Below are 25,348 nucleotides of genomic sequence, written 5' to 3' on the forward strand. Positions count from 1 at the left end.
GGCTAGAAAACAATAAATTTAGTTGCTTTACATTTGCTCAGGTACAGAATTTTGAGTATCATAAGCAGTTAAATAACCTTGTCCCTATAGCCCTCCTTAGTTCTTTCAATAAAATTCTCTCCTGGTCTTATGCCTGGTTGGTTTTGTTTGATTGTTTTAAAAGGAAAAAGATTATTTGGGGTCAAGTTAGAGACCTGGTAAATGCAGGAGAATCCTGCTCAACTTGTGTTTTGGGGTCACTGTCCCTCCCTGTTCCTTCCTCTCAGTTTTGCTCCTCAGGGATGTTCTCATTCTGCTCTCACAGATCACTGCAGGGTTTCTCCTGCTCTTTCAAGCCCAGGCCCTTCCCACCCTGCTGCCCATTGCCTGGCGGGTCGCTGGCCAAAGGAGGGAGAGATGCCAAAGGACTCCCAGCAGCAGCAGGGAGTCCAGCAGAGCTCTCACCACCCTGTCACCTCCCATTTACAGGGAAATTACCAGTCCTTTGGGATAAAAGCCGTGCCTCGGTGCCCAGGCAAGGAGCCTGGCTCTGGATCCCACAGCACTTTGGGGAGCAGCTGGTGCAGGAGAAGAGATCACCCCACGGCCGCCCTGCAGTGACACCTCAGTTTGTTCTCCTGGGAGAGGGGAATCTCTGCTCAGGAAAAAGGGGATTTATCCCCTGCTGGTTGTTGAAACAAAAGCTGCTGTGAGACAGCAAACACTTGGACTGTGCCCAGTGGGATTTGGGCACCAGTTCTTGAGGGCACTTAGAAGTCCCTCAGCACAGTCCCAGTCAAACCCAGCTCCTTGGTCTGAGGCAGGTCCTGACCCTACAGCGGCCTCGGCCCCAGGGCGGGGGTGACAGCCAAGCAGTGACCCCAACACCTGCGCTGTGACAAGGTAACCTCTTCTTTCTTTGGGAAAACCGAGTTTAATTGCAGTATCATTCAAGATAATGACCAACATAATTTTCGATAATTGGATACAATTTATCTTTTCTTAATTAAAAAAATGGAAATTAGCAAAGGGATGGGATACCGGAAAATGCTGCATTTCTTCATTAATTATGAGGATGTCTAAACACCATTTTGAGAACTGCACTTACAGATTCAGATTCCAACAAATAATTTTTTTCATTAATCTGTTGAGTTTACTGTAATTCTCCAATTAAAGACCAGCACCTACTTCTAGCATATATCTGTTTTATTTGGGTACTTTTGGCTTCTGTGCTAAAGTGAGTGATAAATCTACATATACTTTCTTGAACAGGTAGCTCAACCACCAGTATAAATGTGAATGTACACTCTGAACTCATTAAATGAAGATGCTTAAAATTCACTGACAGTCTTATAAATTGCTTGGATCTTCCCAGAATTTTTAGTGGGCTCTGAATCAACCACAGAATTCTTTAAATCTTTATTTTAAAATTAATTATTATAATTCACATCATGTTCCTTACAACTAGATCTGGCATCAGCATTTGATGGAGGAAACAAAACAAGCCAGACTTGCGGACGTTGGGTATCCCTGTTATGTGGTCGCATATGACAAGGGTTTATAAACTCAGTGTAACACACTATATTTACCAAGTCTCATTTTACATTTGTGGAGTTACTAAATTACTTTGACATATCCCCAAGTTTATGTCCCATTACTGAAGAATAACTACACAACAGATGGCAGTGTGTTTGCATAACAATTTTTTTGGGCAGGTCAATCTACAAGGTAGTTATAGGGATTGATATATATTGGTGAACATGGGGATTATTTTTGCACTATCAATCAGACAGTCAGTCAGTCAACACAGTAATTTCTATATTGCAAAGGAGAGGTTTAGCAAATGTATATCATTATGGACAATTCTTTAAAGACCAAAACCACAGCATCAAGAGTAGAGCCAGTAAATGGAAAACAATGCTTCTAGATGGAATTGTTTTCCTGAGGTACTTCAAACCTCTGAGTCTAAAAATTAACGTTAACAAAGAATGACTATGAAATCATACTGGAATTCATTTGGTGCATGAATAAATATCTGTAGCATTATCTGTTGCACTCTTCAGCATTAAACAATAGATAATCATTGATTATGTCATGTCAAGTGAAGATAATATCTTGCAAATAAGGTATTAATTATAAAGGAAAGTTATGTTGCTCTGAGAGCCATGTTGTTTATTTATTAAAAACCAAATCCTAACCAAAACTACAAATCTTTGATTCCTGTAATACAGCCAAAGATATACAGCCAAAGATATTTGAATCAAAAGTTGCATTCTTACTTCTTAGTCTAAGGGGAGTTTGGCTCTTTTACTTACATCAGTCACCGCTCTGCAATGCTACATAAACTGACGGCACTGATTAATTCATTGGGACTGCTTGACCCTGTGTTAAGATGGAATGACTGGAAAGAGGAGGTAGAAAATTAGTCAACCTGCACCTCAGGATGTTTCAATTTCCAGTCCTACCCTGGTGCTCTTGTCTGGATTCAACTATTTGCATGTCAACAATTAGGACAGTCATTCATTCTCTCTAAGAACATAAAGCATTGTATCAAAGTGAGGAACAGTCGTCACTTATATTTGATATACATTCTAAGTGCTTCTTTCTATTTTGTCTGCCTGTAAGAATTGAGGAGTGACATTCCAAGTAATGTTCATCCAAGGAGACAGCTAATACTGATGAGTTTGTGTCAAAGCAGTAAAACGAAATAATAACGTAAGAGTTAACAAAGCACTGTTAGCATGTGTTCTTTCAGGGAACAATATAAAGACCTTAGTAATTTGTGCTTTTTCTAAAAAATAACATCTTTTGGCATCCTACTGCAATGTTTGACTGCCATTGGGGAGGGCAGGGAACAGCTGTTTTCCATGAGAAATCCTAGCTCGTCTCTGTGGGTGAGTATTTCTATTTGTATGTACCCTGCTTAGCGCCAGACCACTAACTTTTAGTAATGCGTGCTCTGTCTTTGAGGCACAAAAAGGGTGAGGTGGTATAATAATTTGGAGGCTGAAAATTCACTGCTTGATGCCGCCTGTAGTAAATTTGACCCTGGAATATTAAGGGGTGTTAAATAAATTGGACAAAGAGGTGTTTGGGGAGTAAAAGTGCCAGACACACTGCCATGAATGAGCAATTAGATGTTCACGAACCAGCTTATCGCAAATTACATGCCTACAATATCTATTACTGTAATGACCTTGAGAGTTGCCTCATATTCTCCCTTAACCTAATGAGCATGCTGTGTATAATCAATTACGTCTGCAATTAAAATTATAATTTGTCTAGCAAACTCTTCTTCACTTTCTGACAATTTTTAACAAAGTCTGTTACATACTGGTAGAAGATAAATATTAATTTTCTGGTTTGCTTTTTTTTTTTTTTTCCTTACTCTATGGCTAATTTATTAAATCATATTACCTTTCTCCATTATTTTTTAAGTTTTCAGCAAAATTTATTTAGGTTTCAGTCCTGAATGTCATGGGATAATTACAACATCTAACAGCAATTTATCATTTCTCAATAGGGTTTGCAACCTGTCTTTGCCTGCATATTGAAATTTGTTTGCATGTTTCACTCAACTGCAAATATTCTTCCTTTCACTTCTGCACAGATATTCCCTGTTTTCACTGGAGTGACCAGAAAATGTTCTACTGAATGGAGCTGACATCTGTTTGCCAGTCCAGACCTCCTGAGGTCAAGTCAACCCAACACAAGCCAAACACAGTCCTGACCATTAAGGATGTCATTCATTGCAATCTGTTGCTAATTACAGAGTCACCCAGGCAGACCACTACAGAACAACTTTTTTTGCTTATGTATCCAGGTGTTCAACAAATACAAAGATTCATATAGAAATTCAACATGCTAATGACAAGAAAATGGAAATACATGGAAAAGGGGTTTTAAAAATGGGTCCATGCATTTTATGTACTGAACAAGCTAAGCAAGCCCTTCCAGCTCCCAAAGAAGGACAACATCGGCTTTTCCAATACACAGCTGGTTCACTGGTTCAAAGGGCCCTGAATCCCCACGCTGAGCCCCAAGGGTTTTGAGTGAATCCATGTATCCCCCTAAGGCATCCAGCCATCCCTCCACTCTCCAGGACCATCACCACGAGGCGAGCCAGGGTCCTGCCCCTGCGGCACAAGGGCAGCAGCTTGGCCACAGGCATGGGATGGGCAACAACCAGCCAAAGGCTCCAGGGTGACGCCCAGAGGTTTGGGTGTCTTCACTGAAGACTAGAAGCTGGGTAGTTGTAAAAGCAAAGTCCCTCATTGCATGGCTAAATCAATCTCATGAAGGCAAAGTTATCAGAGTCCGCAGCAGGACGCAGAAGCCTTCTAACATAAAGTTTCTAAGTCCCGAGCAGAAGCAGCAGCCACAGCACTCGTAATCTGTGCTCTGTGAGCCTCTTATCAATAGCAGTCACAGCAACAACAGCGGCATCGGTGTTTTGGGTGAGTCCGTGTGCATGTGTGTTCCAGCATCCTCAGTGCATTTTACTCCATTTTTAGCCAATCAGGCTTAAATACCAATTTTCTTACAATAGTGTTGGACCTATCCTAAGCTAAAATTGACGTACGTTAATACTTGTAAATTCTTACACAAACTCTATGCATATAGCTCTATCTGTTCTAGCTAGGAATGTTTTAACAAGGTTACATAATTTTCATTATGTCTAGAGTTTATCTGTCTTGCAAAAGACAAAACTACTGAACTTTAAACTGGGCTTTAAACTAGGCTTACTTACTGACACAGGCTCTTATTTGTTCAAGACACTTAAAAATCCTCTATTTATTTAAAACTAGACTTGCATTTCTACTTCATGTATCTGTGGATTTATGTATTTCAGTTTTTCTGAAGGTTCAAATTCAATCCTCATATTCCGGGCACTCCTGAGCCTGTGTGAATTTGGCCCAGGGGGATTCCTACTCCAACACCAGGGCATCACACAGATGAAGCCAAGCTGGAGCAGTGCTCTGCCCAAACCTTTGGGCTGTTCTCAGCCCTTCCCCGAGCCCAGCTGTGGGAGCCAGCCCAGGGACAGCACATTCCCAGCACAGCATGACTGAACGCACACCGGGGCTGTACGGATGTGCAGAGCCCTACAACAGAACAAGATCTCATCTCCCCACCCCTCTGCTGCCAGGCAAGCCCAGCAAACCCGAGCAAATGCAGCTGTGAAGCCAAGGAATGGGCTGCAGGTGTGTGTCCCGAGATGTGCTGTTATTCTGGGCCAGGCAGGGAGGCACCCCCCGAGCCCCAGGTGACCCCAGCACTGCGGTGTCACACACAGCAATCGCACCTAAGGAGTATTCTCCCCAGACAGCTCTGCTTGGGCACAAAGCAGAAGGGAATTAGCTGAAAGAATCATTTCCTGCTCCCATGATCTGCTCTTAAAGCTCCCAATTATGTGAAAGTACGTCGAACTGAAGAGCTTTATTTGCTTATTACTTTCCTTCTCCAATGCAGCGTTTCTCTGGACTTACACGTACTTAATGCTATGAAATACTGACGTATATCCGAAAATGAGAAGTGATGAAGCTGCTAGTTATACAAAATGAGTTAAGTTTCCCACAGAAATGAGTTTTGTATCCTCTTGATTTTGTATCTTTGGAAAGTGCTGCACCTGGATAGGCTCTGAGGGAGGAGTGACTGCTGTGCAGGACAGCTAAAAGCAGAGGAAATGGTGAAAAAAAGCCCTTTAAGATACAGAAATACCCATGAGCCACTTCTCTCAATATGCAACAGATAATGAATAAACTACCCCATATTTTGTATTTATTTTTGTCAACAAAATCTAATCAAAGTTCTTTTTTTTTAGAAACTCAATAGTTACATTAGATTAGATTACATAGAAAATTAAATCATAAATCCATGTAACTAGACCCAGCCTCTGTCTTGGTTGCTCCAAAACACAACTTTGCTCTCTTTTAATTCTAGGAGTATGAGCTTCCAAACTAGTTATGGATTTGATCATTTAATAACATGAAACAAGTAATTGTGTGGGGAAAAATTTATTATTTAATTAGGCCTTACTGGTAATCAATACCAGTCTATTAATTCATTAATTTGAATATCCCTTGTTTTTATGTGTGTCCACAAATTCTGTTAGCTTTTTTTTTTTTTCCCCAAATTGATGAACTTTCTACCTTCACTATGCTAAAGGAGGTGCCCGAGCTGTATGTATTGAGCAGGGGAAACAACTGAGCAGTGGGAATGCCTGTCTGCCCTAAAGAACTGACTGCAGGACAAGATTTAGTACTAAAAACAAGGAAGAGAAATAAAACAGCAGGGCCTATTCTCCCCAGGATCCATGCATAATTCTCATTAATGTTAATGTTAAGATACTAAATGGATATGCACTGAGGGGAGTTTATTAGAACTTACGAAATGCTGGTATTTTCAGGGGTTTTTTTGTTTGGTTGGTTGGGTTTTTTGGTTTTGTTCTTGGTTTTTACTTTATAGTATTATAATTGAACTCCCCCAGGTGAAATGAAAGAAATTTAAAGAAAAATTAAAAATGTTATATCAAATTATGCTTCATAGGTTATTTTCTCAAAATGCTATTTTTCATTCAGAATTATTAGATTTACACATATCACTAATAACTGTTGGGTTACATTATAAACTATATGAAATCAAAGGATTACTTACAATTGTAGGATCAAAAATCTTTGTAAAGAAATGGAAAAAGCCCCATTGATTTAGTTCACATGTTTTTACAAGTGAACCATTTATACCAGAGAAAAATCTTGCCCCAGACACCAAGGTTGTGCTACTCACATCAGGTTCAGACAATCGAAGACAGGTTATAAATTCATATTCTGCTGGATCATAATTCTGTATTTAACTCAGGGTGGCCTCAGCAAAAGGAACAATTGAAGGAATGGCTTTTGTTGAGTGCAGAGATGACTTATTTGCAAGAAAAAAAGGATTCATTAAATGCAGTGGGGATTGATCCACCCCTCAATCTGGGCAGAGTGACCACTCCCTAAAGATAACTCCCCTCCACCTGAGGTGCTGGAAGGTCAGGTGGGGAAATATCACAGTGCTATCACCTGTTCTCTCAATGGAGAATTAATAAAGCGCATTCACAAATCAATTAAAATATATATATATAGTGTTACCTCTGGGCATTGTCTTTACTTCTAATGTGAAAAATTACAATTGAAATCAGAGAAATTCAACATTCATGAAATCAGATAGAAGAATTATTCATTAGAGATTTTAACATCTTTACAAATAAGATCAAGACAATAATTCACATGAGCACTTTTCATCTGGCCTAGTTTATTTTCTTTCAGCCACTCACAGAGAGAATTCAGATCAGTGATGCCAGGCAGACAACATGAAATGAAGATTTCATGGCAGCAATGAAAGTGGTAACTCACAAAAAGTTATATGTGGAAGAGGAAAGAAAATGGCTTGGTTTGTCCAAGATAATAATGTTGGAGATTACCGAAGGAAAAACTATTTTTCTCCTTCCAAAGACCTGGCAATCGAGCAGACACAGGATGTCTTTCCAATATTCTGCTTCTACCACAGGCATAGATTTCCCCTGCTCTTTGCCCTGAATGCCACTGGGAAGGGCTCTTAGCCCAGAGCCAAGCCCATTGAATCATGATTTTAAAGAGTTAAGATTTTAGTTAAGGGTTAGAAGCAATTTATATTGATCAAGATGTAAGTTATATTAGTAAATGGTAGATTAATGATTATTAGATGCCTAAGCTCGAGTTAATTGTTATATTTTGAGTATGTTTATAGAAGAAAGTGAAGTAAGCAAACCATTATAAGAACAGATTGAAACCCCTAAGAACAATGGCCATCACCTGGACTTTATACCAATCAGTCATGAAGTAGGGGACCTTGGATCGTTCCAGAGGGTCACAGAGACCTGATGAAGACTCTCCTGACTTCATCCTTTGAGACCACTGACCCAATTCAAGAGAAGAACTGTGCCCACATGAAGGACTGACAGCCTCATTTTAATACAGAGCGGGGATGGGAGGTGCTGGGGTTATGCATATGTATTGCATGTGAGATCTTGGAAAATAAATAGAGAGCAAAGAGCCTTGTTGGCGGTGGCCACACCTTTCGGAGATGACTCCTGTGCTGCCCGCCGGTGAATAAACATATCACTTTCTAACTTTAATTAGTTAGAGGGTCCTTGTCCGTGATTATATCAGTTTTTAACGACTCACCATGCAGACAGACCCAGCCTGTTGGCATCAGTGCTCAGGGACATCACCCCCAGGGGTTTCACCCAGGGTGAAAAGGGACCAGCTTGTCGGGATTCTCCCACCTGGACACGCTGCCCAGGATCCCCTCCACACCCTGCACAAACCTCCAGCTCATGGGGCAAGAGAGGGAAGACAGGAAGGGCCAGGGTACAGGCAAGACACGGTGCAAAGGAACATCTCATAGTAAGAAGGCAGCAGAGTGACCCTGCACTGCCTCTGAAGGACAAAGCTCTTATCAAACCCAGCCCCTTCACCTGCTCAACAAAACAACAATAACAGCTTGGCCCTTCTTTGAATCACTTTTGCCATAACAGTTTGGTTGGTAAAATAAAATTACCAGTCTTTTGCATCTAACAAGGGATGGAGAACTTGTGAGAAGAACTGAGACATCTTACTCTTAGACTCCAGAAAAAGGCAGAGTGATGGAAAATGTAGAGACCTAATGGTAAAAAAAAAGCAAGTTTCAAGATGAATTTTACTTAGCTGGCCAATTATTACAAGTGAATTTACCTCTGTCAAAGTGAACAGTTTCTCTCCAAAGTAGTTAACTGTGTTAATACAGGGAATTAAAGTTTCTCCTCCGATTTTCTGTCTGTAATCCCAGTTAAGGAGACAGCGTAAATGTTGATAGATCAATTTTGATTTTCCCCACTTTATGTTAATTGTGGCATCACTACAAAAATACCCAGAGGTGTTTTTTTTTTTTTACAGAACTCGCTATGCAGAAGTTTCAATGATAACTTTTGTTTCCTTCAAAAGCAAGGGACTGAACAGTGGTTATGTATTGAAAGAAAATCCCGAGCAGCAGCACCTAATTCAGAGAGAGGATATTTTATTTCAAAAATCCTAATTCTGAACTGGCAAGTTATCCACCAGTCAAACAGGGAATTTCTCTCCAGAAAAAGCCTGGCAGATGTGCTGAACTGTACCCATAGATGTTGATTTCTTTCATGCGATCCAAAGCTGAGAAGAGGCCAAAACTCTCAACCTGATTTTACCAGGTAACTGCCTACATTTGCAGCAGAATCAGGCTTTGATTCATGACTATTCCTTTCTCTTTTAAAAGGCACAACTCCTAACATTTGGTATGTGCACAATCCACCCAGAGACACTTAGATTTCTGCAAAAGGGAAGGTTTGGGTGTTTCTCCCTGCAGGGAATGCTGCACCTCACCTGCCTGGAAAAGCAGCACAGTGCAAGCAACAAAGAATTTCTCAGTAGCTGTCACTGAGACTGCAAACCAGCCAAGCACAGGGGAGTCCAGAGCTCCAAAACCACCCCTGGCTGCGATGCTGCCTTGGGGAGCCCCCAGCTGAGCTGCACAGCACACGTGCAGGGTTTTACCCCCAGCTCTGCATGCGAGGGAAAGGTCAATGTAAAATGTGAACATACGAGCTGAGGAGGGGTCATTTGATAAAGCGCCATGGGCTTATTTCAAATTCTTTCAAAGGACAGAGTAGCTTTAGGGAGTGAGCAGAAACCCAGAGGGCACCCAAGCAGGAGAGATGGGGAAATGAGGCTTGAGAGAAGGGTTTTGTTGTTTGGCAGGAAGCTCTTGGCTCGTCCAACGTGAAACACACCGCAGTATCCTGAATTATTGGCCTTTTCTTTTTTTTTTAAACAGTAAAAATATTACCTACTTTTCACCCTGTCATCCTGTCTGGAGCTTGCTGAGCAAGTTTTATTCTATTATTTTAACCTTAGTTTTTCATTTCTAAATCACTTTAAGCAGAGACTTTTCTTTCTAAGAAAGAAAGTCCTGCATGGGCTAACATGGTGCTGCCAGAACAGAATAAAACGGACTAGGTCAGATATCCCTGTATGGCAGAAGTGCTTTCCACAGATTACAGGGCAGTGTAACCACCGACTCTTTCATGTGATGCACGAACACAGGACTAGGAAAGGCCTCCATTCCTTTGACATTACATGCAAAAATGTTACATACACTCTTTTCTTTGCTGGCATTTTTAAGAAGCAAACTCCTCCAAGCTGTGCAGGTTCTCTGGGGATCTGCAGGGACAGCTTTAAGTACACGCTTCTTTCATTTTCAGAAGAAGGGGAGACTTTCATGGGAAAAAATATGGAGCCAACTTTTCCTTTCTTATTGCATTGATAAGGCAGCCAGGCTCTAGTCAGTGGTTGCCTTTGTCTGGCCAAAACTGGGTCATCACCACGCACAAAGAACCGAGATCCTGCCCTGTCACAGCATCCAGACAGCTGAGGCACCCAAGTCTAGCACAGAGCAGTCAACTGAAAATGCCCTTGGGCAGGAACACCCGATAAACCCAACCACGAAACGGTTTAAGTGCAGGTTAATGCCTGCTTATGGAAGCACTGGCATGAAGCAGAGATGTCTGTTTTGCACATGACCTTTTGACACCCCTTCCAATCTGTGGCCACAACGGGAGTAATTTTATGTGGATCTTGGGAGAAAACAGTACCTGGTAGATAAGAATGCAAAGACAAACGTGCAAAACCACATGAGATCAGAGCACAGACGCATCATGTTTGATTTTAAAGCATTAATTTTTAGAAAGAGTTAGTCAGAAACCTATTTAACTGAAATCTAGCTTTGCAACACTTCCTTAATAAACAATTTTCACCTACTACAAAACACAGAAAAACAAGTTACACATCTGAATTAAATAGGAATACTTTTGCACATTTCTTGGGGAGTTACATTTTAGTTGAAAACAATGTTTTGTAACAAAATTAAAAAAAAAAACAAAACAAAAAACACCAAAACAAACCCAAGCATTCCCATCATTTTAGATGAAGAGTTTTATCGGATACAAGACTGACAAAGAGAAGAAGTATTAAGGATGAGATGGAGCTTGGAAAGAAATTCATACACTAACCACACAAAAATTAATCAGACAGCCTTGAAGGTGCTATTAATGATTTTAGACCTCATGCATGGGATTTCAAAAGGTTTTACATTTCAAGTACAATACGGTATTTGTAGGACCTGTACTCAAGTGTGGCATTTGATTGATTGTACATACTCTGAGACAGAGAATGCTTTAAATGCAAAACATATTGTTGTAACATGGGAACAAAGAAGTGAAAGATACTTTCTAATTAAAACAGAGGATTTTTGATCCTAATCTCAGTCATTGTGGGGCAAATAAAGAGCAGCATGTCATGGATTTCTCAGCATCCCTCCTTATATTGGTTTTTTTTGGTCAAAACATTTGGTCAATTCAATGAAACAGCATTTCCAAAGGAGGTTTTGTTTTCGCAAAGAAAAAGTTTTTGTTGTCAAATAGTCTAACATTTTCAGAGGAAAAATTTTCTACCTTTTTGCTAGAAATACTTTTACATTTTGAAATGTAACTCTTTTTACTGAAGGAAAAAAAGAGACTAAATTGTTCCAGAATCCTCTGTCATGAAAATTGTAACTATCTGAACATATCTACAAAAAAAAAAAAAAAAAAAAAAAAAAAAGGATATTTAAAAATCTTTTGTTAAAGCAGGAGCAGGCTGTCCTGGAGCTGCAGAGGGGCAGAGTGTGGAGAGCCCTGGCAGCGTGTACCCCTTGCCTGTGGGAACTAGTCAGGTCGCCAAAGGCTCAGTTCCACCCGGACCAGCAGCCAGAGCTCCCCGGGCTCGCTGACACACGATGTGGCTGCTGGGGCTGGGACAGGCACATCCACTCCCACGGACACTCCGGGAGGTGCCCCCTCCCCTCCTGCCACGCAGGGCTTGGCTGTGGATGCTGTGGTCCAGCTCCCACCCACAAAACTTTGGGAGAGGAGAATCCCAGCAGCAGCTCTGGGGCTGAGTGGGAACGTGCCCAGCCAGGATGGAGCTGCAGGACTTTTGATATGTGCACACCAAGGCAATTTAAACAAGCATTTGAACCCACTTGCTTATTATAGTTTAATTTAGACAGTGTCAATATCTGTGACTAGCTCTGGCGATATTTTTGGAATTAAACTACCTAAGAGAACATTCATCTAAGAAATCCATATGGCAGGAAAGAAGGGTAGAGCTGCTAGTATAAAAAAGTAAAAAAATCTTCCTTTTCATCACCATTCTTCAACTTAAATCCCCGGAAATTTCATTTACTATCCTCATTTATACTTGCCTATTTTTAACCCTGTTTTGTTTGGGGGTTTTGTTTGTTTGGTTTTGTTTTTTATATTTATAGTCCGTACAGACTATTCTGTGTTTGTACAGGGACAGAAGATCATACTACTTTACAAGTCAGAGGTACAGCATTCCATGACATTCATTACTGGAAATTCAAAATAATCTAGATCCAGAACAAACATAATTCATTGCTACAGAGAATCTTTCATAAATTTCAGTCCTCATCCCTTCAGGGAACTTCACAACCCAGTATTTCTAGATCAGACTTCATTATCCAGGTCATCATTTCAATTTATCAGTGCCTTGGGGCCTTTGGTATTCACAGCTAGGATGGTGTTATGTCCATCAATCACTAGGCTGTTTCCCCAGTCCCACTTTTCTTTCATCTTCTTCAATCTTCAAAACAATCTCTATAACTTTCCATGGGTGCATACTGGACACAGACACCTCCTACTTCTGTCAACTATGACCATGTTTAAGGCACAGGAACTGATCTGTACAAATTATGGAGGCCAAAAGTAGTGTCTTCATTCTAGGTCCGGTATATTTTTATTTGTTTTAGGAAAGACTTTACAGATCTACCAGCGCCTCTTAAATCTATAAGCCTGGCAAACAAAACAGCAACATGTTTTTTCTGGAAAGCTTATTGTTCAGTCAAAAACTAAATGTTACATGTTATGAACAGAAGTAAGGCCCTGACAAAGTAAAGTCTCATTAGGACTTCTTTTGTATCTTAGAAAACACAGGTCTGGCCAAAGGACTGAAAGGAGATTTAGACCAACACAAGGCAGATGCTGAAAAATGTCCTGAAGAAAAGAGCAGGAATTATTATTTAGGGTGAGTAGAAACCACAGAGTTGGCAAAAGGCTTTAAGGGAGGGGGGAGAAACTATCTGAACGATCCTGCTGCTTCTCTTTCTCTGTAAGGGGCAGTATAATCCCGGCTTTGAAAATATACTTCACTACCCCAAATCACCCCAAACTAAATATAGTACTCAAATAGAAAGAAAATTTTGAGCTCAAACCAGACGTAGCAGCCCTGAGACTACTGAATTTGCTGTACCAATTACCTGTCAGCAGTATTACATAGTCTCCAGCCAAATACTATTAGTGTGGTTCTCAGAGCAGTTCAAAGACACTGCTGCACTTCCTCAAATCATTTTTGGACGTCTCACAAGCGTCCAAGATAATCATCATTCTTAAGGGTAAAGCGCAGGAGATGATTCGTTCACGTGTCTCAGTACAATCTGGTTTTCAAAACCTTGTTTCTTCCATGTCTTTTTGTATCCGAATTTTTAGATTCGTTTAAAGGTAAGAAAAAACTAATTTCTCAAACGCCAGCCCTTTTTCTGAGAGAGAAAAAGAGGGTTTCTAGTACTCCACTAAACCAGGACTCACGTCTGTTGGTGTGCAGGGAAAGAAGGCTGAGGCATCAAAAGGATTGCAGTCAGTGAATTTAATCCTTCCGATGCAATTAGCCTGCAATGCGATCTGATTAAATTGAAAGACTCGAACCTCAAGTCCAGTACTTCGGGTCAAGACATAAATAGACAAAGGGGATGAAAGAGAAGTCTCCTGTGGGCTTAAATGGGCCCTGAGCTCCACAGCTCAGGTTAAGATTTCTGAGGAATGCAAGCCAGGTGGATTGATTTAACACAGCATTAAAAAACATCTGGAAAAGAAAAATAAGTACATTAAAAAAATAATCACGAGACAATCTTCTCAGTGGATAAAATAACTAGTGGAACGTGCAAGATATAAAATAAGTTTCTGCACACATACCCACACTGCCACCATCAGCTTTGCTTTCTCATTTATTTAGGGTAACCTGTAACTGGCAAACAGGCCCTTTCTCGTGGATAACAGAGGAGGTGCTGAGCTGCTGGAGACTTCAACACTGCTGCAAAATAGAGGATGTGTTCATACGTGTTTGTGCAATGGACACTTGCTGTGCGATATTATCTTGTCTCTACAGATAAATTAGTTGCCTCATGCTCCTGCCAGCTTGATTTGTTTAGCCTTTACAGAGTACAGAAACCATGGAGTTTCTTGTGATTGAATCTCACGCAAAAGGTAAACCTGAGAGCTTATTCTACACTAAGCTATACATCCACCCAGGCAGCCAGGGCATTTGCTGACTTGATGATGAAAAGAAGGCTATAAAACATACCAGGGAAATCTTGAAACGTCGCTCACTTGACACAGCAATAAGAGTCCTGCATTAGGATGCAGAGCTGATTTCCCTGATCCATGAAATTGCCTGGATTTTTAAGGCATTCTCAAACAGAACCAGCCCGAAACTCAGCCTCCATTCCTGGCACAAGGACACATGGGTTTTGTATTCTCCAATCAAAAGAGAGCTCAAAATTGCAGAGATTAATAGTCTTTAAGGGAGGACCTAAACACAATTTCCTTCCTTTCTCAAATAATAAGAAATAAGTATTCAAAATCTCTTGAATGCTAAAAGACTGTTTTGCTTGCTGACACACTGTTCAGGTGCCAGAGATCCTCAAGTTCTCTGTTGTGAGTGGTTAAAGAGGCTCTCACAATAAAACACTGTGCAATCCTGTGACCATCTTTGGAGAAGGACATTTGTTTCTCTCATAAAAAGGTGACAGGGCTGGAATAGGTACAATAGCTGGAAAGCTGTGAAAAATATTATGAAGCAATATATTACATTATTGTACGGCCTGAGACTTGGAACATGGCTCAGAACCCCTTACCATGTGAATATTTTCAGCTGCTAAAGGGCAAATATATTCTTACCAAGTATATATCTATACCAGCCATACTTACAAATATCGGTGAACTTAGGTATAATTACTTCCAAAGACCCATCCAGTGAAAACACACGGGAAAGGGGGAATTTGAAAGGTCCATAAGATTCCCCAGATTACTGACCTGCAGGCTCTGCTACCTTAGACGCAAAGGAGGAACAGAGTACAGCGATAATGAAACCACAGTTAGACCATGAACAGCTTCCCATTATGTAACTAGAACGGCTTTAACACAAATTGCACACACACCAGCGGCTTTCACACCACCAAAAGGGACATGTAACACTGGCAGACAATCTTATCACAGATTCCTAGCCAAATGCACATGGAAAGAGTCATCTCCTTTCAACCTGTTGCATACATTTCACACATCATTTTCAGCATCTCCATTGTATAAAAAGATCTGAGACTCTAATCAGGTTCAAGATTTTTCTTGTACATGGATTACCGTTTCTTCTTTCTGACAAAGAAGGAGAATTCCTTAATCTTTTTCAGACTAAATTTCTCAGTTTTTGTCTTCAGGCTGATAGTTCTTCCCATTTTGTTGTAAAATTTTGCACGAAGCAATTGAAAAGTCAATATTCTTCTCCTACTTCCTGCATTTCTGTTCCACAGCATATACAGGAGCCTATATTTACACAGGTATACAGAATTATACAAAATACAGAGGGAAATGACTCTTGAAACCATCTGGTATGTGACCCCATTCAAAGCAAAATCAGCTACACCTAATTAGCTCCTGAGATACGCTTGCCTACCCTACTTAAACAGTCTCCACAAACTCCCTAGGATATTTATTGTGATGTTTTGCTATTTTTACTTTCAGAATATTTTTCTAATGTTTGGTCTGTTCCAGAAATTTTAATTAAAAGCTCCCTCAGAGGAGACTGGATTATTGTGGATTCTCATACATGAAAAAAACCCCAACCAAATAAATCCACATCCAGAAATATGACACATTGAATTTAAGGTTCATAAATTATTTGTAGGTCACATAGGTGTTTTTTCAAACTTTGTGATTCAGAACAGTTTAAATGAAACTAGCTATTTATGTACCCACCCTATTGTTCACTTAAAAGAAGATCTTGATCACTGTAATTTCTTTCCTGATTGAAGTTTTGAAAGCCCTAAATTCTCTGAAGAAAATAATTGTTGGCATTTTTGGATGATAAACGTCCCAAAGTGAGAATGATAATTAACAGTGTTGCCCATTGATGCAGAAAAGTAGAGAAATGTAAACTGATAACCTCTGATTTATGAATACATACTCATTATTGCAAAGTCTAGGGGTTCATAGTTGTAAGAATGGGTTATTTTCATCTCAGTGATTATTAAAAGTGTGAGAAGGAGGCATGAAGGGTGGCTGCCTTTTTGCAATAAACAATTAATGCTCTTTGTTTCCAGTACAAACACAAAATACAGAACTTCCTGGCTTTTTAAGGCCTACATAAGTATTTGTTACTGTTCACAAAATGGGAATTTTTACATCTGCCTTTGCTCATTCATTTAAATAATAATTCTCACATATAACCATTCCTATACACCTTTTCTTTACAGAGAGAAAAACACTTGTCCAAGATATTAAAATAAATCCTCATATTTTCTTTGTAAATCATATTGGTGACTGTAACAAAATTTACTTCAAAAGTATTTAAACTTATTATTTCACCTATCAACAGACACTGCCAGTGAAACCCACCCAATGCACTCAAAGTCATGAGTGAAGAAAGCTGTTTTGTCACAGTACAGAAATAAATCGTGTTATATTCCTTCATCACATCCCAAGCTTGGTGATATTCTAATTTCTTCTTCTCTCTCCCTATTACCCCTCTACTAAATATTCAAAGCAGGTAGCAAAAGGGAGAAGAAAAAAGAAGGTCAATACAGCAAATTGGAAAAAAAGTAAAATGTTCCTATCCACCGTCATTTGGTTGCTACAGTTATCTTAATCAACTCAAACAGGTTCTCTGAGACATCTAATTTGATTTTACAAAGTGCTAACCCATGGCCATATTTGACTTTCCTCTGATTCCAAACGTAAAAAATAGCCTTTATCTAATGTTGAGGCATATCATCTAACCACACATGCAATTGCATTTGCATTACGAGGCAGTGAAACATGGCTGGAGAGGCATCTTGGATGTTATCTATGTTATTACTCAAGTGGAGAATATAATCATAAATCTTTCTCTTCCCTTCCACCCTCCCACTTATTTTTTTTTGGAAGTACACTAAAAGCCTGTTTTTTAGCTTCACTGGGCCCATTACATTTGAACTTCAGTAACAAGAATGTGATATGAATACGTTGAGAGAAAGCATAGACAAAAGGTATATTTTCATAATGCGGTTCAGTTTAACTGCCTATAATTAGCTACAACTCATTAGGCAATAAACAGAAAGACAAAGAGATCATGAATGGAAGGGCAATATTTTCTCCATAAAACAAACAAAAAAACCTAAACCAGATGCCTCTTTCATGAGGCTTTCCTTGCATAAATACACCCAGCAGCTTAAAAAAGATATTTTCTTGATTGAAAATTTTTGTCTAGGAAGAAAACCTGTAAACATTATCTTGTGCAATTTCAATAAAGAGTATTTACTGCTATTGTACACTTGGGATTTTTTGATCTCAAGGATGAAGTAGCAATACAGCAGTGGACAGCAGATGATGAGCTTTGATATTTTATTAGTTCTTAAAATTGTGTCTTAATTTGTATTCTGCATATTAAGCACTCACCTTCACCGTTTGTCCAGCTTCAGGGCCATCCTGTAAGCAAAGCGAAAAGTCTCAGGTTAGAAGATCTAACAAGGATCACACTGGAATTCAGAAATCTTCCTCAATAATTACTTACATCAATTACACTGTCTGTTAAATTAGCATATTTATCCTGAGGACCATTCAACACTAAGATTTTGGACAAAGCTCCTTTCCATACCAGACCCCAGCAAAGTGGGAAATTATCTCACATCAAAAAAATAACACTTCATATTTTTCATTTTTTCAGATTATGTTTTTCAATAGCCAGCACTAGATTTCTGATCCTTGTGAACATAAAATCACATGTGGAAGTAAGAATTTAATCAAAGTATGCTTGCTTAAATTCTGATTCTAATGAAGGGGCTTAGTCTCTTGGTTTGCTTTAAACAGAGTTCATTTTTGGTATAAAAACACCCAGCACAAACAGCTGAAAGGTCAGAATTTATAATGTATTTACATGGCTACAGCTCTCTGCCTGCATATAAATAGCTGTGAGGAGGGATCACCCATCTCAAGTTTATGCAGTGGGTTATGTGTGGAACAGGGGATGTGGCTGCCTTCTCCAGAGGTCAGTCCTGCAAACACTTCTTTGAAAGAAGATTTCCTGAAATACTCACAAACAAGCACAGCATTTGAGAGTGTTTGCTGGTTTATCCAAGGTTTTGCAGTTATTAATTAACCACACTTTCCCGCTGGTTTCCTTTTTAGATTTTTCAATGGCAAATCTGGAATACTGCAATGCAGTTATTTGGCTTCTTGTCTTTTATTACTGTTATTTTGCATTTATCACCCCTTGAAGTTCCAATGTTCTTTTGTGATTGGACTAGGGAAAAAGGCTGAAAGCTTGATAAAACAAACCATTAAACCTTTCTTAGTTGACTGGTTTACAAACCTGGATGGAAAAGGTGAGCGAGGTGCCACAGAAATGTTTCTCCACCACATTTCCAACCCTTTGTGCCGTACGAAACAAGTCAGCCACTTCCTCGGGGCACAGGTCACGGAAACGCTCCACCGGCCGCAGGGGACAAACGAGGACATCTGAAGGTGGCAGTGTCAAGGCACAAACACAAATCTGAGTGGTCCAGAAGAACTGTCTCATCCCCAGCTGTAACCTGGTTCTGATCACCCTTGAATCGCCTGAGCTCTTCCTCTCTGGTGACGCAGCAAGAGCATCAAAAACATAGGGCTGATCACAAGGGATGAGAAGATGCTTTGTTCAGAATTCCTTCCTCACATCCCTCAGATATGGGCAGAATGAGTAAGGCTCTTGTGCTATACTGAGACATTTAAGGGAAGGCAAATTTTTCACATTTCTCAATGGAGAAGTGCTGGTATTTATCTCCTGTGAAAGTCAGAGACATTTTCTGTTGTGATTAAAAATGGGGGAAAGCCAAAGAAATTTAAGAGGGCTCTGGATGTGCTGAGACAGCAGTTTTACAGTGCTTTTCCCCACATATATTTCTAAAAATCTTGATCTTACACCACTAATTTTAGGTACCTGAATATGACAGGTTGGCACTATGCAGATCATAGCAGATCACTTATTTCTACATAATTAATTGCAATTCACAAGGAATGCTCACCTGTTGTAACTATAATGTGTTTTTAAAAATACATTAAGATAATGAAGACTATTTTCTTTTAAGCACAGTGCTCACAACCCTGTAAATATACTTTGATTTAATTCCATCTTGGTGTCTGTGATTTGTGAGTCAGTGAAATGAAGCTATAAAGTAAATAATGGAAGCACACAGACGCTGCTCACAGTCATCTGATCTGCTGTGTTCACGGTAATTAATAATTGCTACAATTCCTCACTTGAAAGTCAATTATGTAACATTACTAATCTGGTCCAGAATTCTTAGCAGAGCCTCGGTTGTGTAGATCCAACAAGCAAGTACTTGATTCTCACTTCAATTCCCTGCAGACAGCATTCTTTGCTCACTTACAGAACAGAATTTGCAGAATGAAGACCTTAAAGTAACCTTTAACACCACTTGAACTTTCATGACTAAAGGCTATGAAAATTATTTTTTTCCAGTATTAAAACAAGTGTTCAAAGGACTATTTGAAGAAAATTAAGTTCTGTGCCATTGTATTACAGTCATCTTTATTTTTACTGCACCTTGAAGCCTGCAGGTGTTCAGAAATATTCTCTATTATCCAGGAAAGGTAACTAGGAGCTGCTCTGCAGTTAACAGGTTCACAAAAAGGTTACATCAACCTGATTGTCAAGAACCATGTGAAACATTTGAAATAAGGAGAGATTAATACATATGAAAAATCAATTATTTCCATAATCACAGAGACAACATGTTTACATACACCAAGGGTATATTATAAGAATCACACTTATCATTCTGATAGGAGAGAAAACGAGACATTTTCTCAAAGTAAAGATGTCGTGGCAGGTTTTGATCATTTTTCACAATCCAGATGAGGACAGACAAGTCTGTAACGGGTATTTGCTGAAGTGGGGGCAGAATTGAGCGAGTTCTACCTGTAGCAGCTCCCGAAAGAACAGGAGGAGATTGGTCCCAGCTGTGGGTGTTAATCCACTTTGAAAATCTTTCAGGGGATTTTTGTACAGAATCAGCTATGCCACCACTATTCCCCTTTTCGCTTGTTACAACTTATGGCATTAACATTTAAGAAAGGATAAAAATACTTTAGAAAGCAGGTACTTGGAAATAAAACAATCCTGGATGGAGGAAAAAACCCTAGTTTTGTGGGGTTTTAGTTCTGCAGTGCTGCGTGCCTTGGTAAATTACCGGGCATAGTAAAACCATGTAACTCGTTTGTGCGTTCCCAGTGCATTGTACAAAGCACATCCATAAAGGATGCCATTGGCTAAACTTGGGGCCCAAGGGAAGAACTGCAAAGTTGATTGGTAGACCTGATTTCCACACCAGGAATAAAGGAAGAGAAAAACTAATTAATTTTACTCATAAAAAGGAAATCCATGTCAACACTAAAACAGGAAAAAGGACATTTGTTTAATCTGAGTTCATTTTTCAAAAGGAGAGAAGGGAAGCTTGTACCCTTAGGGCATCTGATACTTAAGTAGATAATTATCCTTCTTCTGCAGCACTGCTTTATTATCATGGCTCAATGAACCATCTATAAATGAAGAATTTCCCCTCACTTACCTCTATCCAAACTGCTGCTTACATTAAGACAAGTTTCCTTTTCTCCTTCTGAATTTTCCCCAGTAGTGCCTCACCCTCTCAGACTCGCACACGCCTTGCCAGCAAGCGTTTGTTCTCTAGCTAGCTCAGGGCCACAGCCACAATTTTTTGCATTAATGATGGTTACTACAACCTGGTGTTAGCACTGTACTACTAACCACTGCAATGGGTCGTAGGAAACATGAGTTAAACAGTTCTTGGGGAAGCTTTTGTTTCCAGGGCACATGCAGAGGGAGTGAGGGCTGGTTCTGACCAAGACAGGACAGGTTTTCTCTTAATTTTATCACTAATCTGCACTGTCATTTTGTAAATCCTCTGTGTCTCTCTTTGTCTCTCCTCTTTCACACATCATCTGTCTTACCTGCTTAGATGGCATTTGCCACTTGGTGCAGTGGAGGTTTCTTACCAGCTACGAACCTCTCTGCTCACGTGGGGCCACCAGTGCTCCTGCAGCACTTCATGCACCCGTGGCACTCTGCAAAAACGACTTGCACTTCCTCCTTACATTACCAAAACTCATTTACAACTCAAACTAGATTTTAGCTGTATTTCTGTCTTTGAATTTGATAAATAATTCAAAGGCACAATCACAGAATAGAGCATCTTTACTGAACTTTCCATCATTTCAAAATAATTCTACAAAGAATAATGATAGGAATTCTGAATCAGAGCTAAATTAACATGAGAATGTAATTAGGACAACATTCAAGTTATATTTAACTATGAATATATTAAAAGGAAAATGTTGAATGTAGAATGAATTCATGAATTTGAGGTCATTAGGAAAGCAACCATTCACTGCAACTTTAAATCATAGTTTTTGACTAAAATTTTTGACACTAGGACAGTATGTAATTTTACATCTGGTCAGATTTTAAGCTGTACACCTGCTCTACTCACCTCAGAATTCTTGTTAAGTTTAAGATTAGATAAACTGTTTATTACTTTCTACAAAAACCCACCGCAAACACGGCTATGAAACCACTTCATGTGACTGTGTATTAAAAATGCGAGAGAAAGTGAGTCTGTACTTATGTTTACGTGCATTTACTCCTGGAGCATCTACTGCCTCAGGGTGTCCAGCTGCCACTCCAGAAGGGCAGGAGTCTCCCCTGTGCCCTACCTGCCAGTCAGGTGGGAAACCTGCGTCCCCCTGGGCTATTGGAAATGGCCGTGGCGCCGGTGTTTGCACAGGAGCCCCCTCCTGAGCAGAGAGGCTCAGCAGGACAAGGTGCTGCAACACTGACGACAGCATTCTGCCTTCAGAAATGAAGTTCAGTTCAGTTTGAACTATATCTTTCCTTTCTCTGAACACTATAATTAATAATTTTTTGATTTCTTCATTCATTCTAAACTGCTACTGACTGATGAAGTTTCTATTTTTAAGCTTTGATCTGCACAGCTGTTATTGCCTTCAAGTTCTCTGAGTCAGTCCACATCACTAGAGCACACGCAATTTAATATGTCAGCTTCTCCATTTTAAGGAGTGAAAAACCTTTACACCTTATTATAGTCTGTAACAACACGTTTCTCTCTCTAAATCTTGCAGAAGTCTCTCAAGAGCCTTACTTCTCCCCCTAATACCTAAATATGCATACACAAATCAATATGCAAACCCTCACACACACTAAGAGCTCCATTAAAGATTCATTGAATAACTAGGAATGTCAGTATTTTTCAGATTACCTGCAGATAGTAGCCTGAAACTCCAGGTATTTTAGTGGAAATGCATAACCACAAAGGAGCAGTAAACCCAGAGTGGATCAGAACCATTTCCCTCAAACTGAGCTAAAACCTAAGGATGCCCTATGTTCCCCAGTGGAATCACTTGTACTTTTATATTGGGCACAGCAGATCACTCCCTGCATGATGTTGGGTGGGTTTTTAATGCACCGAAGACCGTGAGCCTCCTCCATAATTCAAATTAGCAGCTTGTTGGTCTGTTTAGATCGTAACCTGTTTGGAAAAGCTGTGGCCGAAGAAGCAGGGTTTAAGTTCCTTAAAAAAAAAATAAAAAAATCCTGCAGCACAAGGATGCTTAACCACACGTGCCACCTCTCAGCCCTCACCAGCCCCTCCGCACACACCTCACAAATCTCTTTTGTTTCCCATTGTCCTTTGAGGCTGTGAGAACTTTGAGACGGGCGGTCAGAGACATTTACTGTGACGTGGTTCTGCAATGGGCACCTGACACTGTCAAAGCTCTGTGCAAGCACAAATCCCCCCGGGACACGTGTGGCTTGAAGGATGTGCTCACCCTGGGGATTTTGGGGCACGGCTGAGAAGTGAGAATTTCATAACTGCATGCTGAATTTAAGAGAGAAGACTCAGATTCTACAAGAAAATCAAAACTCCTGGCCACCATCTGCATGATGACCACTTCAAATGTAATTGTCTTTCCATTAATACACACAGAGTGGAGGCTGAAATTCAAAGGCTCAGCAGTAATTTTTGTTTGCTTTATAATGGATTTTGACTTAGAAGCTTAAATTATTGTAATTGTGTATTTAAGGCCCAGGCTAGGCTCTATGTTCACTTCAATGGGACTCCACTCAACCCCACAAAGTGCCTATTATAAATTTTCACACATAACTATCAAGGTATACAGGTTCTGTAGTTCTGAAATGTTGGAAAAATGGCCTTTGGGGGGTGTCAGAAAAAGAAAGAAAACAAAAAAAAAAAAAAAAAAAAAAAAAAAAAAAAAAAAAAAAAAAAGAAACCCCAAAGAGTTTAAAATTTCTTTTATATGACAAGCTTTAGAGCTGAACACAGCTTTTTCCTGGTTAAGTCCATTAATTTGCTATATAGAAACATACTTTCAGTTTTGACTCTTGTTTTATTCCTGAATTTGAACTTCAAACAGAACAATTCAAAGCTTCAAAAAGGAAAAAATTAAAGGCTCTCCAGGTACTGACACTCTAACAATAGGAATAAAGTTCTTTTTTTTCCTCTTTGTCTTCTTGAGGAACCACTTAAAAACATTAAAATTGACAGATTTTCTTAATATGTGAGGCTTTAAAAGAGCAAAATACAAGGAGAAAAAGGCAAAATATCTAAAAGTGAAAGGGTAATTGCTACTTTATGGAATTCCTGGGTTTCACCAATATTGTTCGCTTTCTATACCATTTGTTATAAAATTTTTTAACTTATGAAAAGTATTTATTTTCCATGTGTAACACAGTCAGGAATTCATAGCTCACATTAGAATAGAATTAGAGTAGAATCTGTTTTTTTAAAAAGTCTTCCCTCTCACAAGAGGGAGTGCAAGAGTCAACATCTAAAAAAACAACAGACCTACCCCCCCCCCAAAAAACCAATCAAAGACATATTTTAATTACAAAAATTAGAAGTTAATAAAATCTCCAAAATTTTAAAAAGTTGTAAATAACTATTTTTAGCATTCTAGGGGGTTTTTTGGTGGTTGTCTGTTTGTTTTTTAATAAAAAGTATTTTAGTTAATACTAAAAAAATTACTTAGGGATTTAATTTTGGGAAACACCTCAAAAACTACTTTTTCATTAATATTTTGGTTTTGACTAATTGGTTTTCATTAAAAAAAAACTTTCTCAAACTACAGAGACTTAATACAGAGACCTCATATTCCTGCAGGCATTCCCTGAGCTTAGGTAAGTAACTTAGAGCAGCAGCCTCTGCTCCCCCTCCAGGCTGAAAACACCCCAATCACCCAGAGAGCAACCCCCAACAGGGACTCCTGCCTTGGAAATGGGCGCTGTGCCCATTTTAGGATTAATACAGATTAGATACTGCCACCATCTCTTGGTACCAGCGGGAAGAGCTTGATGGACATGAGAAATGGTGTTCCTGGAGCAGGCGGCTGCCCAGGGGCCAGCTCAGCCCTCACTGAGCAGGGAGCACGGTGCCTTGGGGTGGGTGCTGGGAGCTCAGGGACCGGCAGAACCAGCTGCAGAAAACTGTAATAAATGATTATTTTCAACTGTTTCATGCGTCTGCATGAAAGAACCCTTCTGAGCAACCATAAGCTGATGGGAATGCAGAAATAATGCGCCGTGGGGGGCAGCGGGAGGGATTACTCTTTTCTTACACTGTTTAACATGAATCTGCATCAAGTGCCCCAAGCAGAGAGAATCACTCAGACAAAGCTCCAGGTATTAAAACTCACCACAATGTCCCCAGATTCATCTGAGGGATTGTGGGCAGGGGTATTAAATTCATCATTGCATCTGAGCAGAAGTTTTCTTTGTTCAAAAGCTCTAATTGCTGAGAGAAAGACGTCCCAGAGCTCTGAAAAAACACAGGAGAATGCATGACTAATAAAATTAATATAACT

General features: G+C 39.7%; 1 protein-coding gene across 5 annotated transcripts in view; it reads right to left on the minus strand.

Moving 5' to 3' along the window:
• Positions 1-25,348, minus strand: part of FHIT (fragile histidine triad diadenosine triphosphatase) — a 605,820-nt gene that overhangs the window by 127,737 nt on the left and 452,735 nt on the right. For all 5 annotated transcript variants that reach the window (XM_040076810.2, XM_058422315.1, XM_040076809.2 and 2 more), the window contains 2 exons: positions 18,744-18,889; positions 17,831-17,860 (listed from right to left, as the gene is read on the minus strand). In XM_040076810.2, coding sequence (XP_039932744.1) covers positions 17,831-17,860; positions 18,744-18,889 — 176 coding nt within the window. The remainder of the gene's footprint in view (positions 1-17,830; positions 17,861-18,743; positions 18,890-25,348) is intronic.

This window comes from Hirundo rustica, chromosome 12 (assembly GCF_015227805.2).
Source record: "Hirundo rustica isolate bHirRus1 chromosome 12, bHirRus1.pri.v3, whole genome shotgun sequence".
NCBI lineage: Eukaryota > Metazoa > Chordata > Aves > Passeriformes > Hirundinidae > Hirundo > Hirundo rustica.